This window comes from Hippopotamus amphibius, chromosome 6, assembly GCF_030028045.1.
Source record: "Hippopotamus amphibius kiboko isolate mHipAmp2 chromosome 6, mHipAmp2.hap2, whole genome shotgun sequence".
NCBI classification, from domain to species: domain Eukaryota; kingdom Metazoa; phylum Chordata; class Mammalia; order Artiodactyla; family Hippopotamidae; genus Hippopotamus; species Hippopotamus amphibius.
The window spans coordinates 73,133,066-73,150,983 of NC_080191.1; the positions used below are offsets into that span (position 1 = coordinate 73,133,066).

Here is a 17,918-nt window from a genome sequence, read left to right on the forward strand (position 1 = left end):
GTCTAACACTCCCAGGTTAATCCCATAAACAATCAAAGGCCTCACATGACTGGGGGCAATGATCTTTGCCTCCTGGGTCCTGATTTGAGCAGGGTGTGGATTTGAGCTGGGTGTGGATTTGAGCTGGGCGTGGCATGGGTTTGAGCTGGGCGTGGAGAGCAAAGCAGCCCTGGGGGCAGGAGACCTCTCTCAGAAGGATTAAGGGTCTGTGCCCCACCCGTGTTGGCCCCTCTGCGACTGTGCCTGTCTTAGGTTGTTCCTCCCTTGAGGAATCTTACCCGTCTCTGGCTAACCAGTCATCCTCCAGGGCCAAACACGGTGATATAAGGAAGGCTCTATGCACCACCCCTGTTGGCCCCTCTGCGGCTGTGCCTGTCTTAGGTTGTTCCTCCTCTGAGGAATCTTACCCGTCTTTGGCTAACCAGCCATCCCTCAGGACCAAACAGGGTGATATTAGTCTCCACGCCCCGCACCCTCAGCTCCTCCACTGCTCAAGCAGGACATTCTGAATCCCATCGATCGGCCCACATACTTCAACATTTTCAATGTTTCAAAAAGGTTCCAGAATGTCTTCCCACAATTTACACATATACATATATCCACTCTTTTTTAGATTCTATTCCCATATAGGTCATTACAGAGTATTGAGTAGAGTTCCCTGTGCTATACAGTGGGTTCTTATTAGTTATCTATTTTATATATAGTAGTCTGTATATTTTATTTTATTTTATTTTATTTTTAAGCTCTTTATTGGAATATAATTGCTTTACACTCTTGTACCAGCTTTTGAGGTACACCAAAGTGAATCAGCTGTATTTATACATATATCCCCATATCCCCTCCCTCCTGCGACTCCCTCCCACTCTCCGTCCTGGCCCTTTAAGGCATCACCCATCTTCGAGTTGATCTCCCTTTGTTATACAGCAACTTCCCACTAGCTATCTATTTTACAGTTGGTAGTGTATATATGTCTATGCTACTCTCTCACTTCGTCCCAGCTTCCCCTCCGCCCCCTGCCCCCCAACCCCATGTCCTCCAGTCCATTCTCTGCATCTGCATCCTTAAGAATTTTTAAGACTTTTAAACAAGACAGTAGTACCATCAGATGATCAGTATAATCAGAAGACACTCAAGTGGCAATATGGAGAATGACCAACACTAGAAACAAAGAGGCTAATTAGGAAGCTGCTGAAGTAATTAATCTAGGAGAGTCTACAGATGGCCTGTACTAGGGAAGAGACTTAGAGATAAAAAGAAGCTGACTGTTTTGAGACATCTAGGAGAAAGAATTAAGAGGACTAAGTAGTTGATTAGGTGTAAGAAGAAGGGAGAGAGAAAAAATTAGTTCCCATTGGACATACTGAATTTCAGATATCTCAAGACATGCCAAACAGAAATGTTCTAGAACCAAATACTGGGTCGTTTAGATCTCTGCAGAGAGTATGGGCCAAGTGTAAAGGTTTGGGAATTACCAGTATAAAGATCACTGAAGTCATGGGAATGAATGACATGACCAGGGAAAAGCTGCAGAATGAAAAAAGAAGACAACATAACACATTTAAGGAATAAGCAGAACAAGAGGAATCCATAAAGAAATCTAGTAATTAGAAGAGTTCAGAAAAAAACTGGGGGTCAAGTCAAAAAGGCTGTCAACATAAAAAAAAAAAAGAAAACATTTCAACAGTGATGAAGTAGTTAAGATCAAATTTTTGTAAAATGAAGTAAGAGATTGAGAAGTGTCCATCGGTTTTAGCAACAAGAGAGGCACTGATGAACTAGGCAAAAGCAATTTTAGTAGAATGGTAAAGGACTGCAGTAGATTGAAGAGTGGTGGGGAAGTGGAATGGTAAATGTGGATAATGCTCTTTTTAAAGGAAAGAAGAGCTAAGGTGTTAGCTTCAGAGGGACAATGAGGAAAGGTGTTTAGTAAAACCTGATCACATTTAAATGTTAATAGGAGAGAAGGTGGAAAGAGAGAAAGAGGAGAGAAAAGATAACTGAAAATTATTTTCTCCTAGAGAAGATAGAAGTAGTTGGGATTCAGAGCCAAAATAGAAGAAATAGTTGTAAAAGGAAGAGATATCTCCTTCTCAGTAACAGAGAAAGAATAGATTGATGAGAATGAAGTCAAATCTGTAGATCTGGTAACAGGGATTCAAAGCCATATGATGGCTTTTAAGTGAAACAGGAGATGCTGAGAGTAAATGGCGAAGGTGGCATGAACGGAAGTTCTAGAAGTTTGGGGAAGTTCTGAAACAGCTGCTGAGAAGTAAACAGAAGGGTATCTGGGGAAGTGCTGAGCAGCCCTGAGGCTGAAGAGTTAAATTTACAGGTGTGGGATCTTCTCTAGCAACATCCAGGAACCAGGATATAAACACTAAAAAAAAAAAAAAAAAAAAGCCAAGCAGCACCACTGACCCAAGATTTGGATTTTGTCAGGTGAGTTGAATGTGAGGAAAGAGAGTCAAAGATACCGGCTATAGAGTGGGTGAAGTGATGGACCATGGAATCTAAGCTAGACTGACTCTAAACTACATAGGAAAGTAAGTGACAACAGAAGAGGGACAATGCCTAAGAAGAAGGCAGAGAAATCAGGAGGCTGGGAAAAGCAGGCTTTTCTGAATGAGAGAAGTAGGCACTGGTCAGTAAGTGGGAGGTTTGATTTTTAAGACTGCACAGGTAGAACACCTTCTGGTGACAACAAGGGTCACCATATGGTGATCCAAGTGGGAGACTGTACAGGAGTCACCTCGAGACAGACTACAGTATCGCTGGGCTACTTGTGCAAACTGAAGTTACCCAGAATGATGGCAGGATTTAAAATGGAGATAAAGTCTATAAACCAGAAACTTATAGTACAAGTGACCTGGACTAATATCAGCAAGAAAGACAGATGGTATATATTTCAAAGGCGTAAGAGACTTCTACTTCCTTGACAGAAGAATTGGTACCAAACTTGCCTTCCCACCATAAACAACTATAAAACTGGACAAAACACATGCAGCAACTGCTTTTAAGCACTGGATGACAGGCAATACAGGAATAGAACCTTGAAGAGAAGGAAAGCACACAAGTGAGTTCCACGTCCATCCCAGTTCTTTGACTGGGGACAACTGCCCAGGTGCAGCATGGAATAGAAAGGGTTACAGAAGATATCATGAAGATGTGGGATTTCAGAATTGGGGAATAAAGCACCAAGTAGTAAGAAGTGAAGATGGATGATTAAAGATGCTTACATGTTACAGACAATGACCAAGTAATTGCAAAAGCTGTGAGACAAAGGCTGCACCACCCAACTAGATGAAACTGCCTGGTCTCCAGGCTTCTAGGGCAATTCTATACTTGAGATGCATCCACTACATACCTATGATTAAATGCTCTCACTCAGCACTTAAAACATAAACATGGTTATCACTCACTCAAAAAAACTGCTATGGCTTAATATTGCCTGCAGAATGAAACACAAACCACTTAAACCTTTATGGTCCATTTCAATCTGACCTCAACTCACCTTTCTAATCTTCTGTCTATTCCTTTACGCAAAGCTTCACTCCAACCAATACCATACTTGACATCAAGCTTTAAAGAAATATTAAGTCTGGAAACTAACTCACTGGGTTATAGAGATATTCACAGAGGAAATTATGAAATTCATGTCCACAGCCACTTACTGAAAATCATTTTAAGCCAGAGTCGTAATTCAGAATTTTTAGGATTCTTGCACAGTTATATAGTATATATTTCATAAATAGCATAATATGTTAATAAGGTCTCATACAGTACTCCATAATCAGATATTAATATTTCTGCAGAAAACACATAAACAATAAGGAAATAAATGTCAGAAATAAATACTATAAATAGTTTCATGTCTATTCAGGTCAGTTTTTGTCATCAAATGTAACTGGTGCCAAACTGAAGGGAAAAGTTACTTCTTCAAAGCTTTTTGGATCTCAGAATTACAGATTAGGAATTGTAGACCTGTGCTTAGACTGAATGACAATAAACACTACATGCAATATGCATACTGCTATAACTAGGGCAAGCAATAACTCAGGCATTATTTAAGAAGGAAATCTATAGCATTAAATGCATTAATCCTGTTGTTCTCAACCAAAGGTGATCTCACCGCCCAAGGAACATTCAGCACTATACTGAGACATTTTTGATTGTTACAATGGTGAAGAGAGGGAGGAGGGAAGCATGGTACTTACATCAAATGACTAGAGACCAAGACTCTGCTAAATATATTACAATGTACAGGACAGCCCCCCCACAGCAAAGCATTTTCTGACCCAAATCATCAATAGTGTTGAGGTTGAGAAACCCTGCATTAATCAGAGACAAAGAAATGCTGAAAACCAACAAGCTAAGCATTCAGACGGATGGGGTGGGGAATGCAAATCCAAACATATTAAAAGGAAGGAAACACTGAAGAGAAGAGCAGAAATCAATAAAGTAGACAATAATGATAAGAGAAAACAGAAAATATAAGCTGGTTCTTTGGAAAAATTAATAAAATAAGCACACCTCTAACTGGATACTACTGAAGCTTACTACAGCACCAATAATTACTCTCAAAACTAATAAGAGAAAACTGTAAGCATTTATCCTACTTTTCCAACTTGAGCTGTACTTCATTGTAACTAAACAGACCTAATGGAAGATGGAGCAAAGCAATTCTACACACACACACACACACACACACAAATTTAAATTAAAAAATAGAGGGAATGAAAGAATAAAAATCATGTTGCATCCTAGAATGAAGTAACTGATTCAGGGAGTAAATAAATGTTGAAACCAAAGAGAAAGTTTGTTGGGCAGCTTGTCATCACCTGAATCCACAGAAACTCCATCCGATGCGATGTAATAGGATGTACACAGCATCACTGAGGTACTCTTGCACCAAATAAATAAATAAATAAATATCTAACTGAGCCTATAAATCTAACTCCCTGTCTACAAAAAATATAAAGGTGCAGGTGGAGAGTAAAAAAAAACAAGATACCACAAGGAAACTATCAGCAAAATCCAAAGTGTGAACAAATGACCCAATTTGTTCAGCAAGTCAATAGCAAGGGGGAAAACAAGAGTGGCTGAGGAGGAATGTTCTAAATTAGGGTTGAAAAACTATGGCTTATGGTATAGCCCTCAAGCTAAGAAAGATTTTTACATTTTTAAAGGGTTAATTTAAAAAATAATATGGGACAGAGACCTGATGTAGCCTGCAAAGCCTAAAATATTTATTCTCTGACACTATTCAGAAAAAGTTTGCCAACTTTTGATCTATATTATAAGATATTCACAAAAGCTTAAGAAATGCAGCAACTACACACAGGACCTAGTAATGATTCTGATCAAAACAAATGCACTACAAATTTTTATATAATTACGAAAATTTGATTATGGACTGGTTATTAGAAGACATTAAGAATTATCATTAATTTTGTAAAGTTATGGTTTTCTGTAAGATAATTTTTTTTACTGGGAGGAAGATTAGATTTTTTAAAATACTGATGGTTATTGAAGCTGAGTGATGGGTGCTTAGAGATTCCTTGTACTCTCTTTTTTTTTTTTAATGTATGCTTGGAAATTTCAAAACCAAAACTGAGAAACACAAGGTTTTAGCAAGACAGATGAGGGAATAAAAGAAAAAGACAGCATATATATATACAATACAGAATGAAAAAGATATAATCATAGCTATAACTGAAATGAGGAGTAAGACTATAAACAACTATATGTTCTTAAATTAGATAACCTATATAACATAAATTTTTAGAAAAAGACAAAAATGCTAGAAATTAGGAAGTGAAGAACTAGATAACTTTAATAGACCAATTATCACTAGAGGAATTAAAATATAATCAGAAACCTGGCTACAAAAAAAGGTTCCTAGCCCAAATGGTTTTACCAAACTTTCATAAAACAGATAATCTCTACTTTATATAGACTGCTTGGGGCGGGGGGTGGGGGCGGGGATAAGAAAAAGCTGCTAATTTTAAAGGATTAATATAATTTTAATTCCCCAACATGATAAAGATAATAGAAGCAAATCATTAGGTCTATTTTACTTATAAATATAGATATAAAGTACTAAGTAAAATGTCAGTTATCTAAAACTAACATTATATCATAAAGTAAAGAATAATACACCATAAAAGGGACTTCCCTGGTGGCGCAGTGGTTAAGAATCTGCCTGCCAATGCAGGGGACACAGGTTCAATCCCTATTCTGGGAAGATCCCACATGCCGTAGAGCAACTAAGCCCATGCACCACAACTACTGAGCCTGTGCTCTAGAGCCCGTGAGCCACAACTATTGAGCCCACATGCCACAACTACTGAAGCCCATTTGCACATAGAGCCTGTGCTCTGCAACAAGAGAAGCCACCACAATGAGAAGCCCACGTACCGCAATGAAGCGTAGCCCCCACTCACGGCAACTAGAGAAGGCCCACGCACAGTAATGAAAACCCAATGCAGTCAATAAATTAATTAATTCTTAAAAAAGACTTGATTTCCTTTAAAAATAAATACACATAAGAAAGGCATATTTTTTAAACAGTTCAAGATCTTTAAATCTACACCATCATTAACTAAAGGAAAAAAAAAAATCAAAATAATGAAGCCTCTTGACCTAACTACTAATTTACAGGGAACACAAAGGGAAAAGAACATGCCCAAAAACACCACAGGGATGCAATCAGCAAAAGCCAAACTGTGGAAAACTCTACAGAACAAATGGCCAGTTTCCTCAACAAATAAATTACAAGGTTAAAAAAAGGCAGTGGGGGAGGAAAGGCAACAGATTAAAAAGATCATATTTGGATCTCATAAAAAGTGGTTTGTAAATAATAAGATTTTATACATAAGATTCATTATGGATGGAGTAATGGATTGACAAACATATGATAAAGCATATAAAGATACAGTAAAATGTTCAAAAGCAAACTTATGCTTACCAAAGGGGAAACATGGGATGGAGGGATAACTCAGGAGCTTGGGATGAACGTACACACACTATTATATATAAGATAGATAACCAACAAGGACCTACTGTATAGCACAAGGAACTCTACTCAATATTCTGTGATAACCTACATAAGAATCTAAAAAAGAATGAATATATGTATATGTACAATTGAATCACTTTGTTGTACACCTGAAACTAACATAACACTGTAAATCAACTATACTCCAATAAAAAAAATATACAGTAAAACATTACTGGTAAAATCTAGGCAAAACATAATTGGCCATTCACTGTAAATTTCAACATCGCTGTATGTTTAAAAGCGTTTTTTTCTTTAGATCTTTATTGTTGTGTAGTTGCTTCACAATGTTGTGCCAGCTTCCACTGTACAACAAAGTGAATCAGCTGTATTTATACATATATCCCCACAGCCCCTCCCTCTTGAGCCTCCCTCCCACCCTCCTTATCCCACTCCTTTAGGTCAACAACAAGCATTGAGCTGATCTCCCTCTGCTATGTAGCAGTTTCCCACTAGCCATCTATTTTACATTCAGTAGTGTATATATGTCAATGCTACTCTCTTACTTCATCCCAGCCTCCCCCCCACCCCTACCACATCAAGTCCATTCTCTACATCTGCGTCTTTATTCTTGCCCTGACACTGAGTTCATCAGTACCGTTTTTTTAGACTCCATATATATGCTTTAGCATACAGTATTTGTTTTTCTCTTTCGGACTTACTTCATTCTGTATGACAGACTCTAGGTCCATCTACCTCATTACAAATAACTCCATTTCATTCCTTTTTATGGCTGAATAATATTCCACTGTATATATGTACCACATCTTCTTTATCCATTCATCTACTGATGGACATTTAGGTTGCTTCCATGTCCTGGCTATTGTAAATAGTGCTTCAATGAACACTGTGGTACATGCATCTTTTCGAATTATGGTTTTCTCTGGGTATATGCCCAGTAGTGGGATTCCTGGGTCATATGGTCGATCAAAAAGAGAAATTACGGAAACACTCCCATTTACCATTGCAACAAAAAGAATAAAATACCTAGGGATAAACCTACCTAAGGAGGCAAAAGACCTGTATGCATGAAACTGTAAGACACTGATGAAAGAAGTCAAAGATGATATAAACAGATGGAGGGACATACTATGTACTTGGACTGGAAGAATCAACATTGTGAAAATGACTATACTACCCAAAGCAACCTACAGTTTCAATGCAATCCTTATCAAATTACCAATGGCATTTTTCACAGAACTAGGACAAGAAATTTTACAATTTGTATGCAAATGCAAAAGACCCTGAATACCCAAAGCAAACTTGAGAAAGAAAAACACAGCTGGAGGAATCAGGCCATAAGGTTCACCTTATCTTTGACAAAGGAGGCAAGAATATACAATGGAGAAAAGACAGCCTCTTCAATAACTGGTGCTGGGAAAACTGGACAGCTACATGTAAAAGAATGAAACTAGAACACTTCCTGTATAACAAAGGGAGCCCAACTCGAGGATGGAAGATGCCTTAGAGGACTGGGGCGGGGAGGGTGGGGGGGACTCGCAGGGGGGGGAGTCAAGGAAGGGAGGGAATACGGGGATATGTGTAAAAAACCAGATGATTGAACCTGGTGTACCCCCAAAAAAATAAAAAAAATTAAAAAATTAAAAAAAAAATACAAAAAAAAAAAAAAAACTAGAACACTTCCTAACACCACACACAAAAATAAATTCAAAATGGATTAAAGAGCTAAATGCAGGGCCATACACTATAAAACTTTTAGAGGAAAACATAGGCAGGGCTTCCCTGGTGGCTCAGTGGTTAAGAATCCACCTGCCAATGCAGGGGGCACGGGTTCAATCCCTGCTCCAGGAATATCCCACATGCAGTGGAGCAACTAAGCCCGTGTGCCACAACTATTGAGCCTGTGCTCCAGAGCCCGAGAGCCACAACTATTGAGCCCATGTGCCATAACTACTGAAGCCCACATGCCTAGAGCCCGTGTTCCACAACAAGAGAAGCCACTGCAATGAGAAGCCAGTGCGCTGCAATGAACAGTAGCCCCCGTTCGCCACAACTAGAGAAAGCCCACGTGCAGCAACGAAGACCCAACAGTCAATAAATAAATAAATAAATTTATTTATTTAAAAAAAACAGAAAAAACAAAATAAACAAAAATAAAACATAGGCAGAACACTCTATGACATAAATCACAGCAAGATCCTATTGGACCCACATCCTATAGTGGAAATAAAAATAAAAAATAAACGAATGGGACCTAATGAAACTTAAAAGCTTTGCACAGCAAAAGAAACCATAAACAAGACAAAAAGACAACCCTCAGAATGGGAGAAAATATTTGTAAATGAAGCAACTGACAAAGGGTTACTCTCCAAAATATACAAGCAGCTCATGCAGCTCGATATCAAAAAAACAACCCAATCTAAAAATGGACGGAAGACCTAAACAGACATGTTTCCAAAGAAGACATACAGATGGCCAACAAACATATGAAAAGATGCTCAACATCACTAATTATTAGAGAAATGAAAATCAAAACCACAATTAGGTATCACCTCATACCAGTTAGAATGGCCATCATCAAAGAATCTAGGAACAATAAATGCTGGAGAGGCTGTGAAGAAAAGGGAACCCTCCTGCACTGTTGGTGGGAATATAAACTGATACAGCCACTATGGAGAACAGTATGGAGGTTCCTTAAAAAACTAAAAATAGAACTACCATATGTTTAAAAGTTTTCATAATAAAATGTTGGAGGGTAAAGTTCTAACAAATTCAGGGAAATTTGAGCACTGAATAGATATTAAAAGATGCTAAGAAATTAGCTTTTTTTAAAATGTGAAATGGTATTGTGGTTATGTAGAAAAAAAGCTCTCATCTACTAGAGATACATATTGAAATGTTTAATGTTTGCTGATAAAATGTCATGTAGGATTTCCTTCAAAATAATTGGGAGAGGGGGTGATACTTGTCTTTGACCTGATCAATTTTGAAGCTGGGTGATAGATATTTACAGGTTTCATGGCACTCTTCTATTTTTATTTTGTTTTTGAAGTTTTCCATAATAAAGGTTTTAAATGAGAAAAAAAGCTATTAAAAGGACATAAGAGCAGATCTGAATGAATGGAGAAAGATCATGTTCATGGATGAAACCGTTAAATGCAGCTGTCATCAATTCTACCCAGATTAATTTACATATTAAATAAAACTGCAAATTTTTTGCACTCTTCACATCAAAAGCAGGAGTCTAATTTCCTTCCCCTTGAATAGAGGCTGACCTTAATAACTGACTCCTAACTAAAATAACGTGGCAGAAGAGAAGAAGCTGACTAACTGCCTAACTTTCAACACTAGGTCATTAAAAAATATACAGGTCCACCAGAATCTCTTTCTCAGGATACTCACCCTGTTAATCTAGCATCAGGTTGGGAAAACAAGCCACACGTGAAGGCCATATGTACATGTTCTGGCCTATAGCCCAGCTGTATATAAAAACATACTACAAAACTATAATACTGTCAAAAAAAAAATTGGGGGCTTCCTAGGTGGCCCAGTGGTTGAGAATCCGCCTGCCAATGAAGGGGACACGGGTTCAATCCCTGCTCCAGGAAGATCCCACATGCCGCGGAGCAACTAAGCCCGAGAGCCACAACTATTGAACCTGCGCTTTTGAGCCCATGAGCCACAACTACTGAGCCCATGTGCTGCAACTACCGAAGCCCACACGCCTAGAGCCCGTGCTCCACAACAAGAGAAGCCATGGCAATGAGGAGCCTGCGCACCACAACGAAGAGTAGCCCCCACTCACCACAATTAAAAGAAAGTCCGCACACAGCAAAAAAGACCCAACACAGCCAATAAAATAAATACATAAAATTTAAAAAAAAATTGGTACTGTTGTAGAAAGAGAAAAATTGACAAAGGAAACAGAACAGAGTGAAAGACCCATTAAGTCTGGAAAGAAAAACACAGTACAGTCTGTCTGGGTTCTAATCCTGGCTGTGACACAATGTAAATTACTTAAACTCTCTGACTCTTGTTTGGTCCTGTATAAAATGGGGTAATATTTTTGTTTAGATTTCACATATAAGTGATGTTATACAAAAAAAATGAGGTAATAATACCTAACTCAGGATTATTATAATGATTAAATAAGTTCATAAAAGTACTTAGAAGAGCCTTTCTTAATACTAAGTTAAGTGTATGTAAGCCAGTTGTAATTTAAAAAATAATAAAGAAAATAATAATAAAACACATAAGAAGCAGGTTCCACATACAGAAGAAGGCTATATATACAGAAAAAAATCTCAATTTATAAAATAAAAGTTTAAAGTGCAGGTAAAACTGACTAGAATGTTAACAAGAGTAATAATCTCTGAATGGAAAATTTATGAGTGATTTTCAACATCTTTATATTTGTATTTTCTGACTTCTCTGCAGTTTATATGTCATTGTTATTTAGAAAGCTATTAATAATAAGTATTTTTAATAATGTCTTTTTAATGTAATTTTTAAACACCTGAGCTTCTAAATAAGAATGATTTACGTTAGAATCCCATTTTGCTACATACTATCTACAAGCCTGAGAAGGTTACTGAACAACTCTAGCCTTCAGTTTGCTCATTTGTAAAATGGGGCTAATCAAGGACCTGCAAATTAAAACTACAATGAGTTACCACTATACACTCACTAAAATGGCTAAAGTAAATCTATAAACAATATCAGTCAGAACTGTAAAACATTTTTGGCAAGAGTATAAATTGGTATAACCACTCTGGAAAACTGTCTGGCAGTTATCTACTTAAGTTAAACAAATGTATATGCTATGACTAAGCATTTTCATTTATGGGCCTATACACCCAAAAGAAATAAGTACATATGTCTATCAAAAGAAATATATATTAGGGACTTCTCTGGTGGCGCAGTGGTTAAGAATCTGCCTGCCAATGCAGGGGACACGAGTTCGAGCCCTGGTCTGGGAAGATCCCACACGCTGAGGAGCAACCAAGCCCCTGCGCCACAACTGCTGAGCCTGCGCTCTAGAGCCCGGAAGCCACAAATATTGAGCCTACACACAACTACTGAAGCCTGCACACCTAAAGCCTGTGCTCCTCAACAAGAGAAGCCACCACAATGACAAGTCCACGCACCACAATGAAGAGTAGTTCCCACTTGCGACAACTATATAAAACCTGTGTGCAGCAACAAAGACCCAACACAGCCAAAAAAGTAATGAATTTTTAAATATAAATATATGCTAGAATATTCACAGCAGCATTATTCATAATAGCCAAAGACTGTAAACAATTCAAATGCCTTTCAAAAGAGTGGACAAAGTCTGGCATAGTCTCAGTGGAACACTACACAATAACAAGAAAGAATAACTACTGATATATGCAACAATATGGATCAATCTCAAAAGGAGAGTTGAGAAAAAGAAACCAAATACAAGACTCTATGGTGCCATGTATATGAAGTTCAAAAACAAAAAAACTGACACATGACAACAGGAAGGTTATTCACAAGGGAGCCTACTAGGGTGCTAAAAATGTTTTATATCTTGATTTGAGTGCTCATGGGCTTCAGTAGTTGTGGCTCGCGTGCTCTAGAGCACAGGCTCAGTAGTTGTGGCACACAGGCTTAGCTGCTCCACAGCATGTGGGATCTTCCCCGGCCAGGGCTCGAACCCGTGCCCCCTGCATTGGCAGGCGGATTCTTAACCAGTGCACCACCAGGGAAGCCCAAAAAATTAATTTCAAAAATAGTACTAGCCTAAGTTTAACCATACTAACCAGGGGAGTTTTGTTTGGTTGGGTTTTTTTGTTTTTGTTTTATTGTGTGTGTGCCCGCGCGTGTTTGGGGGGGGTAATTAATTTATGTATTTTAATTTAATTTTTAATTTTGGCTGTGTTGGGTCTTCATTGCTGCCCGCAGGCTTTCTCTAGTTGCGGCAAGAGGGCTACTCTTTGTTGCAGAGCTCCAGCTTCTCATTGAGGTGGCTTCTCTTGTTGCAGAGCATGGGCTCTATTCGTGCAGGCTTCAGTAGTTGTGGCACATGGGCTAAATAGTTGCGGCTCGCAGGTTCCAGAGCACAGGCTCAGTAGTTGTGGTGCACAGGCTTAGTTGCTCCTCGGAATGTGGGAATCTTCCTGTACCAGGGATCGAACCCATGTCCCCTGAATTGGCAGTCAGATTCTTAACAACTGCGCCACCAGGGAAGTCCTGTGGTTTTCGCGTTGCTTTTTTTTTTGTTTTGGAGGGTTTGTTTTTGCTTGTTTGTTTTTGGCTGTGCCCCATGGCTTGCGGGATTATTTTTTAATTTTTATTTATATTGGCGTATAGTTGATTAACAATGTTGTGATTGTTTCAAGTGTACAGCAAAGTGACTCAGTTATGCATATATATGTATCCATTGTTTTTCATATTCTTTTCCCTTTTCGGTTGTTACATAATATTGAGCAGAGTTCCCCTTGCTATACAGTAGGTCCTTGTTGGTTATCCATTTTAAATGTTGCGGTGGATCTTAATTCCCCGACCAGAGATGGAACCCAGGCCCCTAGCTGTGGAAGCGCAGAGTCCTAACAATTGGACAGCCAGGGAATTCCCAACCAGAGGAGATTTTAAACTGAAAATCTCTTTTAAAGTTACTTCTAAATATTAACTGGTGAAATGCTTGTACAGAAATCATTCGTCGAAAATGTGTACTAAACGTATCTTCTCATTTTTTTCTAGTTCCACAGTTACACCCCCAATGTTTTTAAATTTCTGAAGGGATGTGACATGTATGCAAAAACAATTTCATTCATAAACCCAACCACTCAGAGATAACACTTCTGTGTTATTTCCTTCTTTCTCTGCATAACACAAATACACAGTACCGGGTTCAGATGTTATAAAGACCTGATGCTATCCTATGACTCCTTAACAATATAGAACACTGGATGCTATGATTAAGCTGGCGGCTTCGGAAATCTAGTTCGACCTGCTCCTACATAGCTGTCCTACCTTAGAGACCTAAACTGACCCAGCTCCCAAGGAAGATAGGTAAGAATCTCTGGACATAATAATCGCACAAAGTTGACATGTCTTTTAGACTAAACCTGTTAATCTGGCTTGAAATACCTTCCAGATGACAAAGGAAGTAAATACTGAATAGTTTCCACTCTCTTAAGGATTCCACTTCTTCCATATTCTTACAACCTAACACCTTACCATCACAATCAAAGTGCATTTTCCAGTTACTATCAATCGCTGTTTAAACTTAATTATATAAACCCAGAATCAACTACCAAGAAAGCAAGGTGGCCAGGGAAGAAATCCAACTTCAACACAGTCACAGGGAAGGGTTATCTTAGAGCAAAACTGAACTATCAAATTCCCTGTGAATGCTTCCCTGTTCCTATCCTTGGGGATCAACTACCTCCAGATAGAGTAAGGATGGTTGCACGCTCATAACACCAGAGGAAACAGCATGCAGATGCTGTCGCTGAGAAACTGTCTCAGGTTTCTTTCCATCAGAAGCAATCCTGGAAATAATTCTGAAGGAACACTTCTCCACTACTACCTACATCATCGCTACCGTTTCTAGAAATTCTACCAGTTTATTTCAGGGGCAGAAGCTTCCGCTTTCAAAATGTCCACTAAATTGACCAATTCTACCCTTTGGCCTTCCCCTTAGAAATATTCTAGACATGATGATGCTGTTTTGCTTTCTGACTTCGGTTCAACACATCTTTATGACCGCGCTGTGACCAAAAACACTGCGGGAAAAGCCTCAGCCGTGATCTAAGCTGCGGTCTACATTGCGGCTGGGTGGGTGGGCATGCGCGCGCGGCGAGAGCCGGGCGAGGCTGTCTAAACCTCCGACTGCGACCGGACCTTGCACCCTCCTCCGTCAGCTGACCCGACCGCCCGGACCGATTTCATTCTGAAACAGCATCGCTGATGGAGGCCCAGGTTTTCAGAAACGGGTGAAAACAGGCGGAGAACGGGGTCCGGGAGAAAGGAGGCGAGGCCTCAGGAGAGCGGGCGCTGGAGCCCACCCCCGCCCGCACTTCCGGGCGCCGGCGCCCCGCCCGGCTTCCCCAGGCTGCTGGCCCCAGAGGCCCCGCAGCCGCGCAGCGCGACGGTCTCCGCGCAGCAACGCAACACGGCCTGCGTCCGCGGCGGCGGAGGGGAGCGGCCCGCCGCCCGGTGGACTCCGCGCCGCCGCGTTACCTGTTGAGGAGCAGGGAGGCGGCGCTGAGGCAGAGCAGCAGGAAGCAGAACAGCGGGTACTGGCGACAGAGCTCGCGTCCCGCGTCCAGCCGCAGACGCTGCTTCAGCTTCTCCCCCATCGTCCGCACCCAAGGCACCATCTCCGTCGGTGTGGCTGAAGTTGCACTACAGGATGAGGCGGAGGCCGAGGCGACCCGCATCAACCTCCCGCGCCTCCGCCCCGAGGCCGGGCTGCGGATCCAGACGGCCGGCGACCGGCCGACGGTCAGCCTGCTGCAGCCGCCCAAAGCCCCGCCCCCCCGGGCCCCGCCGCGCGTGCGCGGCCGAGCCCCCGTCGGCCTGGGCGGACAGCCGCACGACGTGTCCGGCGTCACCCCGCGCAAGGCACGTCGGGTCCCGGCCGGAGCAGATCGCGGGTCTCCGGTGGAGGGCCGCGTTCCACGGCGACCGGCCCTTTTTGGGAACCGGGGGGGAAGCTGCAGCACCCCGTAACCGCCTGTGTTGCGGAGCAGAGACGGAAGGTTGTGCCCGAGCGCAGGAGGAACGGCAGCCCCCCGAAGCCATCGGGCCCTGCCTGCGGGACGCCCCGAGCTCGCGGGGCCGCTGGGGACTGTAGCGTCTGTGACGCGCCCACCCCCCGCGCTCTCCACGCCTCCTCTCCGTGGGCTCAGCTCTGCGTGGGGACAGGTCCCAGCTTTGCGTGACACCCACGAGGGAGGAGGGGGGACGCCTCTCAGTCCTTATTTTGCTCGGGCCGCGCGGGGGTGAGTATAGCAGGCCTGGAGGACGGAAGAGGCACACCCACCGGGACGCCGCCCCTGCGAGAAAGCATCTTTCACGCGCTCACAGGCGAGGTAGACCTGAGTTCACATCAGGCCTGCGGGCCTGACCAAAACCCGTGTCTCGTGAGGCAGCTTGGCAGGTTAGGTTAAATACCTCTTGTAGAATCTCGTGCAGCTTTCGCTTTACTAAGTCGTCACATTTCTAAATTTTAATTTCGGTATTCTCCGCTGCTCTGACAGATGCAGGAAAACAGTATCATAACACTAAGCAAAATTTATTTAGGCGGCGCGCTAAGCACTTTCATTTAACCTTCACACACTCTCCTCCTGATATAGGTACTCTTGTTTCTCCCATTTTACAGCTAGATTACTGACATTACGGAGGCGGAGAGGAACTTGATCAGAATCATACTGCTAGCGAAACCGGGATTGGATGCCATTCTAACCCCAGAGCCGGTTCTCATGCTGCCTGTCTTTTCTCTTTCTTAGTCTCTTACCCTCCAAAGTGAGGAGACAGACGTGTTCAGAAATGATTTTCTAAAAACATAAAAACCATGGTGTATGGAGAGTTTAATGAGTATTTCCCCCTTATTCCGAATACATGGATCATCTTTATGCATTACTTTCCTTCAGACTGTACCATCCTTTATTCTATTAATGCTATTTAATTTCATTGATAACATGATTATTACCACCCTTGATCACAAATTATACACGTTTCTAATAATTTCTTTAGGAGCAGCATCACTACAATTGCTGGATTAAAGAATAAGAGCATGTTGCATACTGTCAGAGTTCTTCCTAGGTTAGCCAGTTCCACAGTGGTTTGTAAAAATATCAGTTTCACTGATCCTTATCGTTAGTTATTGCTTAAACATCACAAATATGCTGTGAGATTACTCTGTAACATCATCATTGGAAAGCTCATTGCTTTTTTTTAATGTTTTGAGGTACATAAACATTTCGCTTCTCCAGCCCCCCTTTTTTTTAAGTGTCTTTGAACTACTTATAACCCCTCGTTTATATGAACATTCTAGGGCTAAACTGAAATATAAATAAAAGGTGTATACTGAGTTAATCTACATGTATCAAGTGCCTACTGTGGACTTGAGTACTTTATACTTGGGTAAGTTACTTTATTAAACTTTTGGGGAAGTTATATTGCCCATCTTTTTTTTCTGTTTAAAAATTGTGCTTCTTTATAAGGCTTTTTCTGAAATTCCTGTTCAACTTTTCACTGAGAGCCAGTACATTTTAATGATAAAATGTTTTTTCTGTTCTTTCAAATTAGACATCTGTATAACATCCAACTAAGACTCCTTTCCCATATGATTTTCTTTGCAGGGGCAATTAGAATAAGCTAACTAGACAACAGACCAATTTATATTTTCATATTGCTCTTATGCTCAGAAAAGGAAAAAATTAAATTTTTGCTATAAGAAAATTCTATAAAATCCACACCTAAAATTAGAAAATTTTCCTATTGAGATGACTTCATCTAATGAAATAAAATTTTTACTCAAATGCTTCCTCTTTAACCTATGGTCTGGTATCCACGTCAATGCTCATACATAGAGCTTGAAATTTTTTTCCCCAACTTTGTGTTAAAAGATATGAACTTCCCAGTGGGGATATGGGATACCCATAATCAATCCTGGTTCTGAAATCAGTTCCACCTTCTACTAGCAACTTCATTGCGCAAGGTTAACTTGGTATATCTCAAAGCTGGCATCCTCAACTCTAAAACAGTTAATCTTTCTCAGAAGTTTTAAAGATTAAGTTGGGTGGAACAAAAAGATTTATGGATTTATGAACATGACAAAAAAACCGCCAAACCAGTTAGCTTTATTTGCATTATAACAACCTAAAATGACAATGACATGAAATCAAAGCTATGAGATACC

At 40.6% G+C, this 17,918-nt stretch overlaps 1 protein-coding gene across 5 annotated transcripts in view; it reads right to left on the reverse strand.

Moving 5' to 3' along the window:
• Positions 1 to 15,536, reverse strand: part of SNX14 (sorting nexin 14) — a 75,497-nt gene extending 59,961 nt beyond the window's left edge. For 4 of the 5 annotated variants that reach the window (XM_057738117.1, XM_057738118.1, XM_057738119.1 and 1 more), the window contains exon 1: positions 15,233 to 15,536. In XM_057738117.1, coding sequence (XP_057594100.1) covers positions 15,233 to 15,432 — 200 coding nt within the window. In that variant the 5' untranslated portion in view covers positions 15,433 to 15,536. Of the gene's footprint in view, positions 1 to 3,671; positions 3,778 to 15,232 lie in introns of those variants that run through there. The other variant, XM_057738120.1, reaches the window with a different exon arrangement.
• Positions 15,537 to 17,918: the final 2,382 nt, after the last annotated feature.